The following is a 20,883-nucleotide window of genomic DNA, read 5'->3' on the forward strand; positions in this document are numbered from 1 at the left end:
TTTCATGGCTAACAATGTTCTTATTGGTCCTCAATGCATGAAAATGTGTTTAGCTTCACAAATGTACATCGCACAGTGGTCAAAAATGGGGGAATTAGTGGACAAATTAAGATCCTCTGTCAAACTGTTGGTCCCCAGTAGAGTTCAAATCCCGGAAAAATTCATGTTTTTATTTTTTTTAATTATTTATATATGTCAGACCGTATTGTTTATAGAACGTTGTTATAGAATAGACTTTGTAGCATTATTTCAATAAAATATGCAAACTTTCAGAAATTTAAAAAAAAGAAAGAAAAATGGAGAGAAAAAATTTAAAAAGATTTAAATAGTCAAAAAAAGAATTTAAAGAATTTTTCTGGGATCTAAAGTCTACTGGGAACCAATAGTCGTACATCATTTTTAAAAAGTCAGGCAGAAGATTTTAATTTGTCCACTAATTTCCCATTTTGGACCATTGTGCGATAAAAATTTGATAAATTGAACCCAATTGAATGCATTGAAGACCGATAAGAACATTGTTCCCCATGATCTCTGCAGGAGACCAACAATTTTACTTCCATTTTTAAAAAGTTTGACAAAGAATCCTTATCTGTCCACGAGTTCTCCCCATTTTAGACCACTGTACGTCCAAAATTTTTGAAACTGAAGACAATCACATGCACGGGGGCTCAATAAGAACATTTACAGCCCAAACCCATCAATGCTGTAACTTTTTCGTCCATTTTTCCCGTCTTTTTGCTGTAAAAATGCTGTCCAGAATGATGGCGATTTGGCAACTTTGCCCCCTCATTTCTCAAAAACCGGGCGTATACTCAAGCTAAAATTTTTACCAGAGTTTTAGGGTATCATAAGGTATCGTTTGGGCCCGGTTTCAGAAAAATCCCTTCTGGCCCAAATTGTGCCATTCTTGGCGTCGCTCTTTATAAGTTGAAGAAAAGAATAAGTTGCAGGTATTTCAGTACCTGTGACAATTATGTAACGCAGCGATCGAGATATTGACGGTGAAACTACCAGGCTACGTATCTCGTTTGCGGTGTGTGCAAATATTCACTCCCATTTTATTTTTATTTTTTTGAAAGAGAACAAATCAAAAAAGTTCCTCGAAGATTTTACGGAATTTTCTTCATGCAGAGCAGAAAAATCATGGAAATGTTTAAGCATTGATGTTAAGTAGTTTTCTACTTAAATAAGTACGACAGGAAGTCTGCAACGTCTAAAACCGATACATGGATTGAAGGTTTCGTCGTCGTATGTTTTAAAACCCCTATTTTTCTGAGCAGAGCACCATCCGAAATGTTAGAAAGTCTCAGATTCATACCAGAGATTCTATCCTCCAAAATTTAGAAATCAAAGTATCCTAAGCAGCATTTTTCAACGGAAAAATCAGGATGTATTGCAATTTTATCGGCGATAAAATCGCCAGGATCATCAAAATCTGATGATCTGAGCAATCATCCTCGATCTTATTCGGGTAAAAATTGCGATATTTTCGAAATAAAAATCGCGATAAATGGCGATTTAATCTCGATGTTATCGACGAAAATTGATCGCAATTTTATCGAACTAAAAATTGCGATGTGTGTGTAGCGACTTAATCGTCATATATCGCAATTTTTAATGCGATAATATCTCGATATATTGCCACCCATATAATCGCGATTACCAACCGTTAAAATCGCTATTTATCGCGATCACTGCTACTCGGGACAGATACGTCTTTATTCACTTCATTCAGTGTGATATTAATTGATTTAATGATGATATGTTCTTTTTGTCATGGGAACGGAGTTCCCCATGATATTACAATCGTTCCGTTGCTTTCGCTATGGGATTCCCTATACCTCTGCGACCTTGAGCGTTTCGCCCAGTCTCCGATTTTTGGTTGATTTTCCGATGTATCAAAAACCGTTGTATTTTTTAGCCAATCATGTCTCTACGTCAAGTTGTGTTGATTGCGAAAATTCGCTTTCAGCGAGTTTTTTTCCACCTCGAGATGTCGTGTCTGACTGGTAAATCTGCGCAGATCCACGAAGTTCCGTTTTTAGGCAAATTCTTTTTTTTGGGAGGTTCTGATTGGTTATTTTTCGCCATCAGTTTTCTGTTCGTTGGTGCAAAAGATCGCCTACCTCGTTGCTCTTGAGAAGCCGCCATTATCCCACCTCAAATTTTACAAATAGAAATAAAGAAATTATAACTATTGTGCAAGGTGGAAAACTGCTCTGGAGGACCCGTTACGGATATATGAGCCAAAATCGGAACTCGATTGATTGATTTATTCCATGAATACAGAAATATTGCCTCAGCTTACTGCCGCGATGGCAAATGCCTGCTGATATGAACCTTGAGACACATGATAGCATAGGCAAAAAACAATGTTTCACAGAGAAAGGCGCTTAGCTCATTTCTCCAGAAGCTACGAAGACGCGAATCGCCGAATCGCTCAAGGACAACTCTTGTGATAAGTCCCGCCCATCGTCCGAGTCTTTTAAATGCTCTTTTTTCCCAGACTTTCGCCGATCTGTGATAGCCTAGTCGACTGAGGCGCCCCATATTTTTGATAAGGTGCGGGCAATAGGTGATCGGGAGTTCGATACCCGGCGATGGGAGATAATTTTTAATGGTTGTATTGAATGTTTTAGACCAATCATCAAAAAATAATTAATACTAGATGATAAATGTACGAACATTTTCTCGTGAGTTAATATGTTAAACAAAAATACTGGAATATACCTCCTTCATATAATCAGCCACATGTTCCCCCAAATTAATGACGTTATTTTCTTTTTTCAATAAAGTTAATTTGCATTCAACGTTCGTAAGTGAAGCAAAAAGTACCTATTGATACAAATAGAAAGACATGAAAATAGTATGCTAACATTTCAGTTGTTTTTTTTTTTTTTTTATTTATTTATTTTTTGTTTTTTTGTTTTTTCAATAAAACAAATTGACTGGGACTAGAATCATCGTATCTCTGAAGACAAAAGCTAAGTTTTTTGATACAGAAATACTAATATATTCATCCGTTATATAATCAGGGAGATGTTGACCCAAATATTGATGTATATTTTCTCTGTTCGCCCAAATTAATGATGGTATTTTCTTTTTTCAATAAAATTAATTTACATTCCACGTTCTTAAAGCAATATTTCCTCCAAAATTCAGCAAAAAATAACAATATATACCTACGCAAAAAGTAAATAAATAAATAAAGCAATGACATGAAAGTAGTATAGGTAGTACACATCTAACATTTCAGTTACATCTATTTGAATGAAAAAAATGGCAACTTAGGAAGCACATAGGTCACTTATGATGCGTATTTGGGCATATGCGTAAAGTAAAAATATCATACTTTACGCCGAAAAAACGAAACTGAAAGTTAAATTCGTTAACTTCCGAAAACCATACATAATCCAACGAAAATAAATAATTGGTAAATATAACAGCTTTCTTGTATGCAAAGAAAAAAAATTAAAAATGTTAAAAAACAGATGTCGACACAAAATTACATAGCCCCTACAATCCTGAAGATACTACAAACGAACTGTACCTTAACATTTTCATATCCCAGAAGCAAAAGTTCCCATGACGAATATTGCCATCGCTAGCGATTGCAAAAACCAACTTGTTATACCTACATTTATTTCGTTTTCAATCTAAGTGAGATTTGAAAACTTCTGCAGTGTCTGATAGGGTAGGTATTGATGAGCATTTGAAAGGTATCTAATTAATGAAATATAATGTAATTTCTTGACATTTTTAAGGCATATTTTTAAAAAAAATATTGGCCTGAATTTCGGCACCTTCCTCGACTCGAGACCTCGTTTGGATCACCTCCAACTTTCCTCAAGTGACTATCGCTGGAGGAAGTCTCGAGATTTTCGTAAGGGATGTCCTGACGCCCCTTTAGGGAGATCTGAGGAAACTTTAAAAAAAGTGATGATTCTTTTTTCTGGCTGTAATTTTTTCACCAGGTGGGTGAGAAAAAAAAGCGTAGAAGGAATTTTTTTCTCATTGTCTTGATTCTCCTTCTTTTTCTAGAAACTTTTCCATAAATTTATGCTATTTTTTCCCTTTAAAGAGAGACTAGAAGTCATGGATGTCCACTTTCATCCGAGCTATTGATCATTCATCAAGTTATACTGAGTTGCTGTATTCTTATTTCTTTTTCAAAAAAGACTTAAGAAAACTCCAGTCTTGCTTCTGAAATGACTTGAGTGACACGATTTTGGAAACGACATAATTATGCCTTCATTGTCATTTACGCACTTATTTCGTCGAAAAGGACGTGAGTGGCCTGAGGCTTTTTGCCTCATAAACCTATGTACATTCTGACAAGAAAAGACTTACGTGGCTTTTGGTTAATGTTCTAGAATGGCTTAAGGGGCATTTTTTTTAAACGAGCTAAGTCATCCGATCCTGTATTTTTATTGTTCAAGTAAGATGTAAAACCTAGGTTTTTTTTTTTTTTTTTTTTTTTTTTTTTTTTTTTTTTTATGACTTGAGAGCCACGCTATTCCAAAACGACGCAAGTTCTGATTGGTCCGTGGTTAAACTACCCAACACTGAATTTTCGGTTTTTTAGTGAGAAAAATTTCTTAGTAACTCATTATTCCTCCATCCTTTCCTCTCATCTCTAGGTGCCTCTCTACAAAATAAACACAAAAATTAATACATCGGATCAAACGTGACCATACTTTTTCAGTCAAACGAAGCCAAGAAAGGATAAATAATGGATCTCAGAACCCCAACAACTGAGAAATGAGTCTTAGAGGAACATACTTAAAAATAATTTCCACTGATTAGGCCTCCAAAGAAATGAACTCCTTGAGAAAATTAGAATTTATGTATCAGGCAAAATCCAGTGATAGGCAGGAACACCGTGCACTTTCTCAAAATTATGGTTGCTGCGATATTGGTGCCACGTTACGAAGTTTTTGGCGACGTTTTGGCAACGTTGCTGTGACGTCCTGTTGCCGGTCGGGATACTGCCTCGGACTTCTTGGAAACTTATCGCGTTTTGTGTCGACCTCGCTTTTAGGGGGGGCACACCGAAAACGAGATATCGTTGGTCGATTGTTGAATCGCTTATCAAATGATCCTGATCGGTATATCCAATCTTAGCAATGCTTTTTTTCGACCATGGTCGCTTGATGTCGATTCAACAATCGAGCTGCTACTTGGACTGACTACAGCCTTTTACGACTTTAGATATTAATAGAATTAGATAGGAATGACCGCGCTTCTCGTGCTAACAATGTCATACTACGAACGCGTGAGTGCATAATTTGCGCTACCACATTCAGTGTAAACATGCTCGTTATTTTCGTCTCATTTATCTTCGCCGATGCAGCGTCGGCGTAGCTGACCAGTTCGACGGGGGGGGGGGGGGGACCTGTTGAGAGGGGGAGAGAGGGAGAGAGATAAGGTTTTTCAAGGTTACATAGCAAAGTCATACGAATTAAAATAATGGTATAGTCGATCGTCTTTTAAAGCGAGTGAAAATTAAAAGTCGATTGAAAAACTGACTCTCAATTTGTAAAGCACGACGGTGTTTTTTTAAGTGTAACCTAGTTTGTCCGACAGTTTTCCCCCTAAAATTGCCTCAAAAACTATTAAAATTTTGGAAAGCCTCGTTTCCTTCGCAGAAATTCCCTAAAAGGTAGAATTACCATTAGGTCTCTAACGACTCACCTTGAGTCCTTTCTCACTTTGTGGCATTGCAGACTTGCTGTCATACCTTATTTTTTCGCCGGAACAATATTCAAAATCGTATCGCAAAATCTTTCGTAGTTTTTCTTCTCAGTCTGAAGAATATTCAATGAAAATTTCAAGGAATAAATTAGATGCCCTCTCCATTAGAGGTGAAGTACTTAGAATGTAATATTTAAAAACCCGGCGATCCACAACTCAACTTTTGATTTTCACCGTCGATCCTTAGGCGGATCCAGACACTTCGAACGGGGTGAGTAAGGGGGCTCTGGGGGGCTCTCCCCGAAACTTTTCGAAATTTTAAAGCATCTAATTTATACGCAGTTTAATTTAATTTTATCATGAATAAATATCTAATGTAAGTGTCCTTTCTTCTTCTTTCCTCCGGTCCTTTCCTTTTTTCTTTCTTCCCTTTTTATTTCACCTTATTTTTGGACGAACGGGGGGTAGGGGGGGAGAGGAGGCGGAGCGTGCTCGCTACGCTCTCCTCCCCTCAGGATCCGTTCATATGAACATTATTCTCCAGTTTCGTTAAAAAAAGTCAAACAAATTTCCTGCCGGGATAATAAAGCGCATGCATGGAAGTTTTACAAAAATACAATGAAAATATCTCTTTTTTATTTGTGTAACTATTTATTTTCTTAGTTTGACCTTTAATTTACGCATTACAAATTGATTATTGCATTTTGTAATCGGTTATCATTATCTTGTCGACTTACACCTAAATTCCTTGATTATATTTGTAGAGAGTACAAAACTGGTCTTCGTGTATTTTTTATTTCGTAGGTAATCGTTTCCGTAATATCCAAAGAAATCTTTGCAAGCTCTGCCGAATGTTGCCGATACGCTTTACTTTTTTGTTTCTAACTGCAATTCCATCCCTAAAAACGTGGACTTCTCTCTTGAGCTAGGAACGGCAGGCAATTCAACCACAAAATTACGTTCAAGTTTGCACAAATAGCAAATTTTCCCCTTCATCTCCTTTTTTCATCTGATAACTCACATATATTGAATTGGATTTCACTTTGCAAAAAGGAACCAAGAGCATTCCAATGTCGCTAAAACTGTGCAACTATTTTTACTTTGCAAATATAAACAGACTAACCAAGAAAGTTTTCTTTTTACTCCCAATAAACTATGGATTCAGCACGAAGATTACCTTTGCACATTTAATTTTTGGCACGATTTCAGTAATTAAGCGCAAAGAGTGAAAGTTGCACAATCCTAGCGAGATTGGAATGTTTTTGGTTCCTTTTTGCGAAATGCAATCCAATTCAGATACCTACAACATAATCTCGCCACATAAAGAGTATTGCATCAATCGAAAGATTTGTCGGATATTCAACGTTGATTTTATCATAAAACGGCATCAGTAGTTTTTTTTTTTTTTTTTTTTTTTTTTTTTTTTATCGGAGGATACATTCAAAAAACAGTATCTTTACAAAACTCGCTTGATCATGGGCTAGTCATCGTATTTGCATAACGTTAAACCATTTAAGATGGACTGAAAAGTTGTTTTATGCCATCACATGATCTTTCAGAACAAATCGAGTAAAATATTTACTCAAGAGTATGTACTCGAATAACAAGCTTTCGGCTGTTTACAGTTGGACTGCATTTTGCAATTTTGAACTATAAATTCTTGCTCTTCTGGAAAAACACATATCGACGGTGAAAGTCGGCAATCACATAACTCGTTTGCGGTGTCTGAAAATCTCCGCCTCTACGTCATTTTTGTAAAGGAGAACAAATTGATATTATTTCTTGAAGTTTTTGCAGAATTTTCTTCGCATTGAGAGGAAAAATCATGACAGTTTTAAAGAATTGCCGTTGAGTAGTTTTCCATTTAAAAAATAAAGTATGACAGGATGTCTTCGACGTCGCAAACCGAGTTATGTGATTGCCGACTTTCACCGTCGATATGTGCATAAGGAAACTTATGGCACATACGTTGTTTTTAAACCGGGCTAGAATTTATAGTTTTAAATTGCAAAATGTAGTCGTGTTTATCTTCATCTTAGGCCTGAACGAAATTTTGACGAAATAAATCATTCAATTGATTATTTTGTCTTTGTTGCTTCATTTCGCGTACATTAGTTTAATTATTATATTATTTAATACTATTTAAGTCTGGGAATGACTGTTGGTGCCTTTTTCCTCGGATGAGGATCTCCATTGATCATTCTCTTCCTCAAATTCTGTTTCCGAAGGATCTTCCTCATCTTTGGTTTCCTCCTCTGGAGATTGCTCCTGGTCTATGGTTTCTTTCATTGATGATTCTTTATCTTCTTCCTGTTTATCTGACGATTTTTTGTCGTCTTCGGTTTTTCCTTGCGATCCCTTATCTTGCTCCGAGATTCTCTCTTCTGGTGATTCTTTTCTATCTTCAGTTGCCTCCGGTGATGATTTTTTCTCGTCTTGGCTCTCTCTCTTTGGAGTTTCCTTTTTTTCATCATTGTTCTCATTTTCTGATGGCTTTTTATCCGGTTCGGATGTCTGATCTGACGATTTTTTGCTATTTTTACTTTGTTCTCTTGCTGATTTTTCTGAGGTATTTTTTTTCTCCTCTGAAGAATTCTTTTGATCTTTGCGGCTTTTTGATTGACTTCTTTCCTTGACCTCATCTTCTGATGAACGTCTGGCCTCTGAAGAAAACTTCTGATCTTTGCGGCTTTTTGATTCCTTTCCATCCTTAACCCCTTCTTCTGATGAATTTTTTGGTTTCCTCTGACTCCTGGATTTGTTCCGGCCTTTGTCTTGCTCAGAAGAATACCCTCGACTTTTTGCATTATCCTTAGAAGTTCCTCTCTCTGTCTCTTCTGATGACACTTCGACTTCCTTGGTATCCTCCTCCTCTGATGACTTCATTCTTCTATTTCTCTTATCCGCCTCTTCGGACTTGCTCCTTCTGTTCGGTGACTCCTTCCTATCTCTAGGGACTTTTTCTGATTCATCTCTTCCCCTGGGTGGTTCCCTCCGATCCTTAGATGATCTACTCCGATCTTCAGACGATCTGCTTCGATCCTTAGATCGTCCTCTTCGACTTTCAGAAGATCTCTCATCCCTCGAAGATCGACGTCGATCCTTTGATGATCTGCTCTGTTTCCGAAATTCTGCGCTTCGATCTTCAGACGATCTGCTCCGATCTTCAGGCGATCTGCTTCGATCCTCAGACGATCTGCTTCGCTCCCCGGACGATCTACTCCGATCGTCGGACGATTTACTTCGATCCTTAGATCGTCCTTTTCGATTTTCAAAGGATCCTTTATCCCTCGAGGATCGACGTCGATCTTTTGATGATCTGCTCTGTTTCCGAAATTCTGTGCTTCGATCCTCAGACAATCTGCTCCGATCCTTAGGCGATCTGCTTCGATCCTCGGACGATCTGCTTCGATCCTCGGACGATCTACTCCGATCGTCGGACGATCTACTCCGATCGTCGGACGATCTACTCCGATCGTCGGACGATCTGCTCCTATCCTTAGATCGTCCTCTTCGAATTTCAGAAGATCTTGAAGCCTCCATAGATCGACCTCGAGCCTCAGGTGATCTGTTTTGTTTCCGAAATTCTCTGCTTCGATCCTCGGACGATCTGCTCCGATCCTCAGGCGATCTGCTTCGATCCTCGGACGATCTGCTTCGATCCTCAGGCGATCTGCTTCGATCCTCGGACGATCTACTCCGATCGTCGGACGATCTGCTCCTATCCTTAGATCGTCCTCTTTGACTCTCAGAAGATCTTGAAGCCTCCATGGATCGACCTCGAGCCTTAGGTGATCTGTTCTGTTTCCGAAATTCTCTGCTCCGATCCTCGGAAGATCTACCCTGATCCTCGGACAACTGCTTTCGAACCTTATAAACTTCTTCGGACTCCTTCCGATCTTTTCGTTTCTCCTCGGAGTCCTCTCGGGTGTCCTTTTCTTTCTCCCGATATTTCGGTTCATCCCTCTTCGAATCTCCTCGCTTAGGCTTTCGGCGATCTTCGTCAGGTTTCTCTTGACCTCGCAAAGTGCAACAGTTCCCCAAACTGCACCCGCAAACTCCACCCCCACAACCGCGATCAACGCAATTTCCGCTGGACGTCAGGCAACCTCCTCCGCAACAGGGGCATGTATTTTGATTACAGCCCCCGATGAACCCGCAACAACAGCCATCCCTGCACACGACAGCGTTGTTCGCCGGGATCCCACGCGGCCCCAGTCCACAAATTTCGAAGACACACCCGGCCAGGGGTTGTTGTCTTCTCTCCGCCTCGGTGAGGTAGATTCGCGATGTTGTAACGTAGAGGGTGCTTAGGTCCGGGCCGCCCCAGGCGCATGAGCTAACGTCTCGTACCGGGAGTTTCATCCTCCTGAGTACCACACCTTTTGCAGGATCCACTTCAATCACCTGTAAAAATAGGAACAAATAAATTACGCGTATATGTAAGTTTTATAAACTGTGAATCTACGAAGACATGTATCTCCGTTAGAATGTTTAGGAACATCCGCTCCAATTTCAATTTTTCCGCCGCTCAAATTAAGAGGCTTGGTTCTTGATTTAAGCTTAAATCTAATTGAATTAAGAGTATTTTGTCTTGTCGATGTTTTTAAGAGTCTGGACTCTAGATCCAATGTGTTTTTTTCCAGTGTGGGGTTCACTTTGGATTGTGTATCATTCGATTATAACTATTCAGTAAACTTTTAAAAATAATTAAGGCCACTGCTTACTTGATATCCACCGAAGCAAGCTATCCATAGATTTTCATTGCAGTCTATCGCCATGCCATCTGGCTTTCCTGGTACTCCGTCGGCATTGAAGTCGAACACTACCTTCTTGTTACCTGCAAAAGGTCAATAATCAGAGGCGGATCCAGCAAATTGGCAACCTTGGATTTCCCCAATTTAACTCTATGTAAAATTATCGATTCTTATCGGAGCACTGACCCCTCTAAGAACGATACATTCTCATAGGTTTAAATGAAGGAAAACAATGTTGCCAGTTTGCTAGATCCGCCAATGTCAATAATTCATTACGACGTTAACGTTTCCATTCAACCGTTCGTAAAATTTTGGAGCCGGCGCAATTGAGGATAAATTTATATCTTTTCTCTGAAAATGTATCCTTTAACGATCGCAAATAAAACATATTTCTCCAGTTGAAAAAATCGTATACGATACATATTTTACGTACAGAACCCTCTGCGTTCATTGTAAGAGTTGACTGTGACAAACAATTTTGAATTAAAGTATCAAAATGTGTTTTGAACTCCATGAATTTTGTACTGATCTGTAAAATTTTGGCAACATCCACTTGTGCATCCACATGACAAAGTTTAAATACATTTTTAAGAGTCTCAAGTCAGGATTCTGAGATACAACTTTGGGAATTTTCATCTGATTTTGTGCTATTTTTGGTTTTTTCCCTTCAATGCATGGAATAATTTTCAGCTTTCGCAACAGCAAATAGCCATGACAAGAATTTTAAGGTGATTTGATGCTCGTCATTTTTTGTGTCAGAGCGACGTGCGATTTATCGCATCGATTCGTCCTATAATTTCAGCTACTTGTAATTTTTTTCGAATTTTGAGATCGAACTTCTGTTGTCACGAGACTACAGAATTCATGTACCAAGTTCGACAAAGACATCCAACGTAATAAAGAAAGAGTTTTTTTAGAGGAAAAATATCGTATTCGATACTGCTATCAAAACTGCACTGGAATGCGATATTTTTTCTCTAAAAAAAACTCTTAAAACCTTTATTACGTTGAATGTCTTTGTCAAATTTTGTAGATGAGTTCATAAGTCTCATGACAACAGAAGTGCGATCTCAAAATTCGAAAAAAATGACAGGTAGCTGAAATTATGGGACGAATCGATGCGATACATCGCACGTCCCTCTGACACAAATAATGGCGTCCATCAAATCACCTGGCCTTTTCGAGGATTTTTATCAAAATTCCCAATATATACCTAATTTGATTAACCGTTGATACTAGTAAAGGAGTGCTGATTCTTCACTGATTTCTTGAGGGAGAAACCAAAAGAATACACATATTGGAAATAATTAGAATTTTAAAATAAAAAATTCTGACATTGGCTCCGCATTGGTACCCACTCACTTGTCTTTCCGGTATCGATGTCGTAGTCAAAACCAAAAATTTGCTCCAGCGAATATTCGCAGACGTACATCCTTGTGTACTTGGCATTCCACGCCAGCCCGTTGTAGAATGTCGCATCTTTACCCTGTTCAATCTTCAAATTACAATAATCTCTGTCGTATTTGAACAGACTAGCTTGGTTAGGCACCGTAGTTCCGTCACGCAACATCTTTCCTTTGGTATCTACAACAGATCGTTAAGTCCTCATTAAAACCATGTGATAGGGAACTTGTGTTTGGTTAGGGAGGTCCCAAGTGCAATCCCCGGAGCAGGCAAAAAATTCCAAATCAAAATTCCAACGCAAGTGCCTAACAGTTGGCTGTAAATGTTCTAATTGGGCCCCTCCCTGTGCATATAGCTGTGTTCAGTTTCAAAAATTTCGGTCGTACAGTGGTCCAACTTAGCCCCCCATTTTCTAAAAAACCGTGCGTATACTCAAGCTAAAATTTTTACCAGAGTTTTAGGGTATCATAAGGTATCGTTTAGGCCCGGATTCAGAAAAATCCCCGCTGACCCAAATTGTGCCATTCTTGGCGTCGCTCTTTTCAGACATTTAAGATCAAATTCCAAAAAAAATTATCTAAGAAATTGACAGAAAAATATTCAGAAATTGTCCTATTAATTAGCGATTTGTTGAAGGAAAGGCGACGTCTGAAGGCTCACACGGCGCTTTTCCTCAGCATTGCAGCACTCCAGAGTGACGTCATTCGTGACGCTACATTACCCATGAAAGTCCGTCTCCTCCTTCTTCCCCTCTCTCCTACTTTTTCTCTCTTTTTTTTGGCCCGAGGGCGGAGAGGGAGAATGCCACCATGGCCCTCAGCCTGGATCAGCCACTGTTTCAGAATGACGTCACTGGTGACGCTACATTACCCATGAAAGTCCGTCCGGTGCAGTCTGCCTTTCCGTCGCTGAAGGTGGCGAAGGCGTCGTAGTCGAAGCGACCCAGGGTCACGACCTGGGGTTTACATTCCGGGCGCCCGTTCCACGTAATTTTCACCAACTTCGACCCGAGTCCGGCCAAAAACTCGTTGCGCGAGTCCTGGATCGGGATCACGCCAGCGAGCTCCTCTCCTGGAGACAAGAGGAACACAAATTGGGCCGGGTCAAACAGAAAGGCACCGAGTCACATCACGACGGTCAAAATGCACCACCATGTATCTCCATTGCGATGTTCCAAAATGGAGATTTTGCATGTGTGAGGAATTTGCGATTTGACTGTTGATTCTCATGTAAAAGTTCGCGATAAACACGATGGTGCCACTGGTTTTCTCTGAAATCAACTACTAAGCTCAAAAAAAAGCTCTCAAGTTGAGGCCAAAATGGAGGGCATATCCTACCCTACCCTGAGAATCAATTTACAACGTGGAGTTGGAAGACCCTGAGAGTCCACTTCTACATCAAAACAAACTTTCCATACATAGATAGGGAGCAAATATATTGACAGGGCTGCCAGTTTATTTGGGGACACCAAAACTGAAAACACGGCAACCCTGCTAATGTATTTGCTCCCTATCTTTGCATGGAGAGTTTGTCTTGATGTAGAGGTGGACTCTCAGGGTAGAGTGGGATATCCCCTCCATTTTGGCCTCAACTTGAGAGGTTTTTTTGAGCCTGAGAGTTGATTTCAGAGAAAACCAGTAGCATCATCGTGTTTCTCGCCAACTTTTACATAAGAATCAACAGTCAAATCGCAAATTCCTCACACATGCAACATCTACATTTCGGCTCCCATCTAATTCCCACGAAGAGAAACTAACCGTTTCCATAGCTTAAAATTTTTAAAGAATATTCTGCTGATATAGAAAAAAAAATCAAAAAATTTATCAAAAAATTGTGTTGAATAGTTTTTCAAAGATAAATTAAAGTATGGTCCATAATATAAATAATCGAAATTTTGAATATGCAAAAAATTAGTTCTTCTTGACCCAGAAACATTCCCCAAGTTTCGTCTCAATAGCTTATTTGGGAAAGTTTTAAAGGGGGCGGGGAGTACGGACTTTTGGAACATCCTGTAAATGACGGCTTGACTTTTTTTATCGTTTGAGAGAGATAAAGTCAATCATGTGTCTCGCAAAATTGTATAGAAAATCATGTACTTTTATAAAAAATTTCCGTTGCTCGCAAGAGTTTCATTGAAAATGAGGGCACCCTGGTAAAAATTGGCAGTAGAATCAGTGTTCCAAAATACCATAGACCTACAGCTGTAAGATTTCCAATAGCTTCTATAGCCGGCTACACAATTTCTTATAGCCTTTTATAGCCGATGGCGATTAAGCAACTTACGGCCAGGCGATAAAGTGTATGCTAACGTCACTAATTACGGATGCTAGGACTTAGTGAGTTTTTGGACCATTGCTCTCTTTTTGGGCCGTAGTATCTTGATTTATTTTGCGAGGAAAGCGCCGTACTTTTGATGGATGCCTGCCATTCCTAATATATTAGAGCGCCTTCAGTTTCGTATGATACTGTGCAATACCTCTGGCGTGAAATAGTTGCTTCAAGCGCCGTGGCACGCTGCGGTGCGGCGCGGCGGGCACTCGGGCAGTCAGCGCGAAACGCGCATTGGCGCCTACAAACCTAACAGGGATACTTCACGCGTTGCGCAATGCGTGAAGTATCCCTGTCAGGTTTGTAGGCGCCAGTGCGTCGCCGCTCCGCTTTGTGTTAGGCTCTAATATTTAATCTGGCGGAGTCAGCGTTATTCAACTCATGATTTTGAAATGTTTGCACATCCTGTATGGATTATTCTCGTATTATTTGATGAAAAAAATTATGTATTAAAGGAAAATATAACGTGTGTTTTGTAAATATTAAGGTGGTTCCGTATCAAACTTCATGATTTCCAAAGCACACGAATTTCTACACAATTTCTTATAGCCTTTTATAATCGATGGCGAAAAAGCAACAGCCAGGCGATAAAGTGTAAAGCCCGGCGATAGGAACTATAGCCCGGCTGCATAATTTTTTATCGCTTCGTATAGCCCGGCCGTAAGATTTTCTCCGCATTCTACAGCCCGCTACATGATTTTCTGTAGCCTTCCTTAGCCGGCTATAAGAATTCCTACGGTATTTTGAAACGCAGCTTTTATCGCCAATTTTTACCAGGGAATCTTTCGGACGATAGTGGCAATTTGACAGAGAACGGAGGCTTCTTCCAATGAATTTTCCGGTCTCTGACAGTTTTCTCAAAACTTCATTTTTGGACTTACTGCTCTCCTCGCTATCACGGCAGTATGAAAAGGGGGGGGGGTATTTTACTTGCCCCCTCTCCCGCCTCGATAATAGAATATTCTTATTTTTGCATCATCGACTTCCATAGACCATCGAAATGGATCTTCATGAATCATCCAAACGATTGCTAAGAATCTTTCAAACGTTTCGCGGCAATTCGACAAAGAACGGAGGCTTCTTTCAAGACAATTTTCCGATCAGGCTTTTGAGCCCGTTATCTCAAAATTTCATTTCTGCATTTACTTCTCTCCTTTTGGGCCGTAGTATCTTGATTTATTTTGCGAGGAAGCGCCGTACTTTTGATGGATGCCTGCCATTACTAATATGTTAGAGCGCCTTCAGTTTCGTATGATACTGTGCAATACCTCTGGTGTGGAATAGTTGCTTCAAGCGCCGTGGCAGGCGGGCAGCCAGCGCGAAACACGCATCGGCGCCTACAAACCTAACAGGGATACTTCACGCGTTGCGGAATGCTTGAAGTATCCCTGTTAGGTTTGTAGGCGCCAGTGCGTCGCCGCTCCGCTTTGTGTTAGGCTTTAATATTTAATCTGGCGGAGTCAGTGTTATTCAACTCATGATTTTGAAATGTTTTGCACATCCTGTATGGATTATTCTCATTTTAATTGATGAAAAAAAATATATATGAAAGGAAAATATAATGTGTGTTTTATAAAGGTGGTTTCGTATCAAACTTAATTACTTTCAAAGCACACGAATTTCCACACAATATCTTAAAGCTTTTTATAATAGATGGCGAAAAAGCAACAGCCAGGCGATAAAGTATAAAGCCCGGCGACAGGAACTATAGCTCGGCTGCATAATTTTTTATCGCTTCGTATTAGCCCGGCCGTATGATTTTCTCCGCAAACTACAGCCAGCTATATGATTTTCTGCAGCCTTCTTTAGCCGGCTTTAAGAATTCCTATGGAATTTTGAAACGCAGCTCTTATCGCCAATTTTTACAAGGGCATTATTAGAATGATGTGTTATATCGGATAAACTAGAGTTGCCACTGTCAGGGAACACCGGGGAGACGGGGAAATGCCAGAGAATGTTAAAAAGTCAGGGAATACCTGAAAATGTTAGATATAAATCGCTGGGTCACCTTCATTCGCTCTCTCGAGTGGGTTTGAAGTTTCGAACAACACATTTTGCCTAAAAACTAATTCTAACAATGTCTTTTTAAAAATCTGGCATTTGTTCAATTGTCAGAGGATTTCACCAAAATGTGTCCGGGAAGTCAGGAAAATTTCAGGGATTTTAATTTTCCAAATTCTGTAGCAACCCTGAATAAAAAGTGTTGAGAGTCTCATTTTACGTGAAAAATCTAAAAATAGGATTACCTAGGCTGCAAGAACAAGTAGTGTACCCGGTTTGAAGATCGTACATACAAATCTTTCCGACGAGTTTGTCGACGAAGAGGAGGATTTTGTTTTGACAGTCGTAGTGCGGCTCCTCCGATATATCGAATGGTCCGGATACGACTCTGATTGAAATCTCGCCAGCTTGCACGCTTCCCAGTGACAACAATGGGAACAGAAGCATCCAACAACTGAAAGAGATATATCGATGGCTAAAGTTCGATAAAGATCAGTGGCGTGGCGTGAACAATCGATCATCGATATTTCCCTATTTGAAGCTATAGTAAAGAATCGATTATTAAGGTGTTCGTTACGAACACCCTATCTTCGATTATTTTCCTTATGATTAAATGGCAGATCAATCGATATACCACATAGCACGCCACGCCACTGAAAGATGCGTAGTTCATAATTGCAACGTTTCAAAATCTCCATTTTTCCTGTAACTTTTACGAGTTAAAAAAACCCTAAAACAGTCATAGTTTATTGTAATAGAGTGCGAAATTTGTGAACAATCACGTAAAATTAGGCGAGAGAGCGAAATTTTTAAAGTTTTTCGCCCGAAGAAAATTCTGCAGAGTATTGGCCTCTCGGTTTTTTTCTCTTTTCTTACGAATTTGTTTACAGTGCCTCTTTTCTTTTTTATGACATGTAGAGAAATTCAAAATTGTTCTTAGTTCTCGCAAAAATATCAAAATGTGTTTAATAATAGAACAATGTATACAATCAGTGAACAATGTAGAACGATTTCTATACTGGATGAATGTAACATTCTTTTGTGCTTCAACTCTCAAGTTTGTTTCATATTATGCAGATGGGTACTATAGTATATTTGCAAAATCTTATTTTTTTTTATATAAAAAAGCAAGTGACGCGAGGAAATCTATCTTATTTTGACTCGGATGAATGATTTCACTGACCTTACGACTACCTTGACCTTACCACCTTAGTATGAGCAGACCTCCCACTCTCCTACAGAACAAACATTTAATCCATTTGGTTCATCCCGTAAAATCCCAATGTTTCCTCTCCAGAGAAAATCGTTGATGCTGTCCCGGATTGACCTCAGATTTCGTCCAGTTAAATGACCTCTTCGCAGTTCCAACAACGATGACCGATATAATCGCGAGTTTCCTTCGAGATCAATGTTTTCCTCCTTTCAATTGGACGTATTTCAGCCAGACGGAACTTTGTGCATTATAAAGTGAGCCTTGTCATGCATATATTTTTGTGGGTCTCAGGGCTCATGTCTTAATGCTTATAGTTCCGTTTGGCAGAAATACGTCCAATTGAACGTCATTAGATAGAAATAATCCATCTGCACCACGAAACTAAGAGAAACATCCCATCCTCACTTTTTTCTGCCCAAGAGGATACGCGTTTCTTGAAATCTTCCAGTAAAAATGTATCACTCCTACGTAATTGCGTCCAATTTTTCATAGCGGATTTATGACTGTGACATTATTTTCATCTGCCGTTCATTGTCGTCGAAGTGTACTTTAATGAGACCTTCCAGCTTCACACTCCGATGAACCCAGTGGAGACGTGAACGATTATCGATATTCCCCCATTTAAAGCTATGGTGAAGAATCGATTATTGGAGTGTTCGTTGTGAACACCTCGTAATCGATCCTTTTCCATAGGTTTAAATGGCACATCAATCGATAAATCGCAAAATACGCCAGGCCACTGGATGAATTTTGTGCGGTCCACCGAGATTGACGAACGAAAACATCCGCTCACACCGCTTTGTGAATCGTTGAAAGTCGAGGAAAAACTGGTATCCTAAGGAAGAACGCCGTATGAACCTTCGAACGTTGCCATGTTTCCTTTAATAAAACCTTAATTTACTGGGAAAATCTTGAATTTTTCCCTCGATTTTTTCCGACAATTTTGTCCTCAATTTTGTATAAAATGTCTGGAAATTTCGAGGAAAAATACGCATAATCGTTCCCAAAAATACATTTTTTATCTGGTACAATTTGGCAACTCTGCCGTGCTAAGGAAGAACGCCTTGTGAGCCTTCAGCCGTTACCACATTTCCTTCAATGAAACCTTAATTCACTGGGAAAATCTTGAATTTTTCCCTCAATTTTTTCAGACAATTTTGTCCGCAATTTTGTATAAAATGTCTGCAAATTTGAAACTGCGATTTTCTGACTAACTGACCTATTATCAGTATGATGACGAACTACACTAGCATGATCAATTCATTACGTTGCTTCAATCTTGTAGTTTTCCCAAGAGTCTCACCTTAAAGAATGTGTCCATACTGACAAGAAGCTGCGATCACGGATGTAGTTTTTTCTCGCCATCGGAACACTTACTAGAGACCACAATTATTCATTGGCTAGAAATCAGCCATCTGCACTGTAAAATAGATCATAAATGAAAGTAATTTATAAGTAATAGGTCAATAACTTGAATATCTCGCCTAATTTGCAACTCCTCACTTTGTAAATTGGGTTTGAAAGAGAATGTTTTGTTTCTAGGAGAAAACTGTGCATGCGAGAAACTGTTAAACCAATGATAAAATATTTTCATTTTCCCATGAAAGAATATTTGGTAATCTCTCGTTTACCACTTACTGTAATTTTAATTGAAACGCTCGTGCGTTGAAATTTTTAGATTTACTAGACCAGAGTATCACTTATCACTTTTTAGGTACTGGCCTACACCCATATGAACACGATTCAATTGCTAGAGCAACCCATCGATCCATTGTCCACTTACCCAAGAAACTCAAGTTCCAGGCTGCGTTGTTGCCTATCTACTAATTGAAGGCGCGCCTCTTATTGAAATTCGTTGCAATTTTTCTTTTTTAAATGCGCGAAACAAAATTTTTTCATTATTTTAAATCGGCACTAACCGACCAAATGAGGTGAAAATAAATTGCAATTTTATTGGATGAAACTGTATCTCTAGATTTTCGTCGCACTGTGCTACTTGTGAAAACAAATATTGCACGATAGGTCAGTTACGCTGGTCATAGAATCGTATTTTGATGCTTGATTCTTGTAGATCAGCTAAAAATAAAAATATCTGTCAAAACAGCAACTTCCTGCGTTAAATACCAACCAAGATATCGCCCTTTGAAAAGTCGGGTTTTTGACGTCATCCGCCGTGGAAGTGACACCCTTGGTTTTTTCCACCCAGCTTTCATCAGTCGGTGTGACGCACATTTGCAGTGGTTCCTCAACGTTAAACTCGGATGAAAGCAAGGTGGAAGAACGCTGTTTCAGCGGATAACGCTATAAATCGAATTTTTCAAAGCGTGATATCTGGGTTAATGTTGAACGTGGAAAGTTGATGTTCGGACAGACCTCGTTATTTATAGCTGATGTACAGGAGAATCAAGCCTCAAAACACAATTCTGTGACCAGCGCAACTGACCCATTATCACGACGCCTGTTGAGACCTATAAAATATTTTGCAACGTTCCTTAAAAAGCGGGCACTAGGAAGAGTATAAATGAAATACGTACATTTGTCTCTAAAGGAGCCCTTCTTTACTTGGAAACCACTTTTTATTTGCCTGCACGCGGCTTCACTGCAACTGTGAAATCAGCGAGCATCAAATGACTGTGCGTTTTATATGCGTTCCTCTCATTTTCATCCGACTTCGCAATGAAAAGAGTCAGAATTTGTAGGAATTTTCCTTTAGTTTGGTCCATCAGCTGCGAATACAGCAGATGGTCTCTGCACTGACACTATTAAAGCTTACTTTTCCCCAATTGTAGCGAACAATTCTTTTGTGCGAGCTTTGTAAGTTCCAATTGCCTCAACAGGCCGATTATTGAAAGTTTAAAGCAGTCTGACAAGACATCGATTTGCGATATATTGCGTGGTTAGGATTGGGCTATGTCTTGTCGTGTCGGGCTGACATAGTTTCAATAATCGGGCTGCAGGTGTGCACAGACGATTTTGATAAGAAGTTTTTGCGCCCGAACAATTAGCGCTACGCCCAGCCGCCGATTTTAAGTATTTCAGAGAGCCTGTCAACATTTAGCCGTTTTAAGGAAACGTAAAGTTTCGGTCAAGTACCTACGTTTGTTCTGAACAAAACCTCAGGAAGAGGCGATCTTCCAGTAAAAGTTAAAGCCAGGCTCGGACTGGCCATTAGGCCGATCTGCCATTGGCAGATACGCCCCCTTGGCGCGACAAAAACGCGCCTCTCTGACAGATAGTTAAATAAGAAGAGGAAAAAAATTACGACCGAGAATATACGCGAAAAATGTCTTAAATGAACGGGAGAAGAGAGACTAAGGAGTAAAGAAGGTGCTTTTACGCGTGATAGTGGTGAATAGAGAACTACTTTCTGCAGCGTAAATAATTTTCTGTGAAATTTTCACCTTTTTGTCGATATACAGGCGCTTTATCATCCCCTCCTTCATTCAATTCCCTTAGAAGCTATGGTCGGTTCGATTTTTACACATA

The 20,883-nt window shown here is 39.4% G+C and overlaps 1 protein-coding gene across 2 annotated transcripts; it reads right to left on the reverse strand.

Annotated features, from left to right (window-relative positions):
• Nucleotides 1-6,325: 6,325 nt before the first annotated feature.
• On the reverse strand, nt 6,326-20,182 carry LOC109036714 (uncharacterized). Of its 2 annotated transcripts, XM_019051070.2 has the most exons (7): nt 19,932-20,182; nt 18,701-18,817; nt 16,430-16,638; nt 12,726-12,926; nt 11,814-12,035; nt 10,422-10,534; nt 6,326-10,101 (listed from the first exon to the last, which is right to left on the reverse strand). In XM_019051070.2, the coding sequence occupies exons 2-7, from the start codon at nt 18,760-18,762 to the stop codon at nt 7,837-7,839; spliced, it is 3,072 nt and encodes a 1,023-aa protein (XP_018906615.2). In that variant the 5' UTR covers nt 18,763-18,817; nt 19,932-20,182; the 3' UTR covers nt 6,326-7,836. The 2 variants fall into 2 exon arrangements, with proteins under 2 accessions (XP_018906615.2, XP_072160265.1); XM_072304164.1 differs by lacking the exons at nt 12,726-12,926; nt 16,430-16,638; nt 18,701-18,817; nt 19,932-20,182 and adding an exon at nt 12,577-12,583.
• Between the last annotated feature and the right edge of the window lie 701 nt (nt 20,183-20,883).

Source organism: Bemisia tabaci, chromosome 9, assembly GCF_918797505.1.
Source record: "Bemisia tabaci chromosome 9, PGI_BMITA_v3".
In the NCBI taxonomy this organism is placed as follows: Eukaryota; Metazoa; Arthropoda; class Insecta; order Hemiptera; family Aleyrodidae; genus Bemisia; species Bemisia tabaci.

What these genes read in the sequence shown, in the direction of transcription:
- LOC109036714 (XM_019051070.2), bottom strand. Translation starts at nt 18,762, where the DNA reads ATGGCGAGAAAAAACTACATCCGTGATCGCAGCTTCTTGTCAGTATGG. An exon ending in TACTTGTTCTTGCAGCCTAG is followed by an intron (nt 12,927 to 16,429) that starts GTAATCCTATTT and finishes TCTTGTCTCCAG; the next exon opens with GAGAGGAGCTCGCTGGCGTG. An exon ending in CTTGCTTCGGTGGATATCAA is followed by an intron (nt 10,102 to 10,421) that starts GTAAGCAGTGGC and finishes CTATTTTTACAG; the next exon opens with GTGATTGAAGTGGATCCTGC.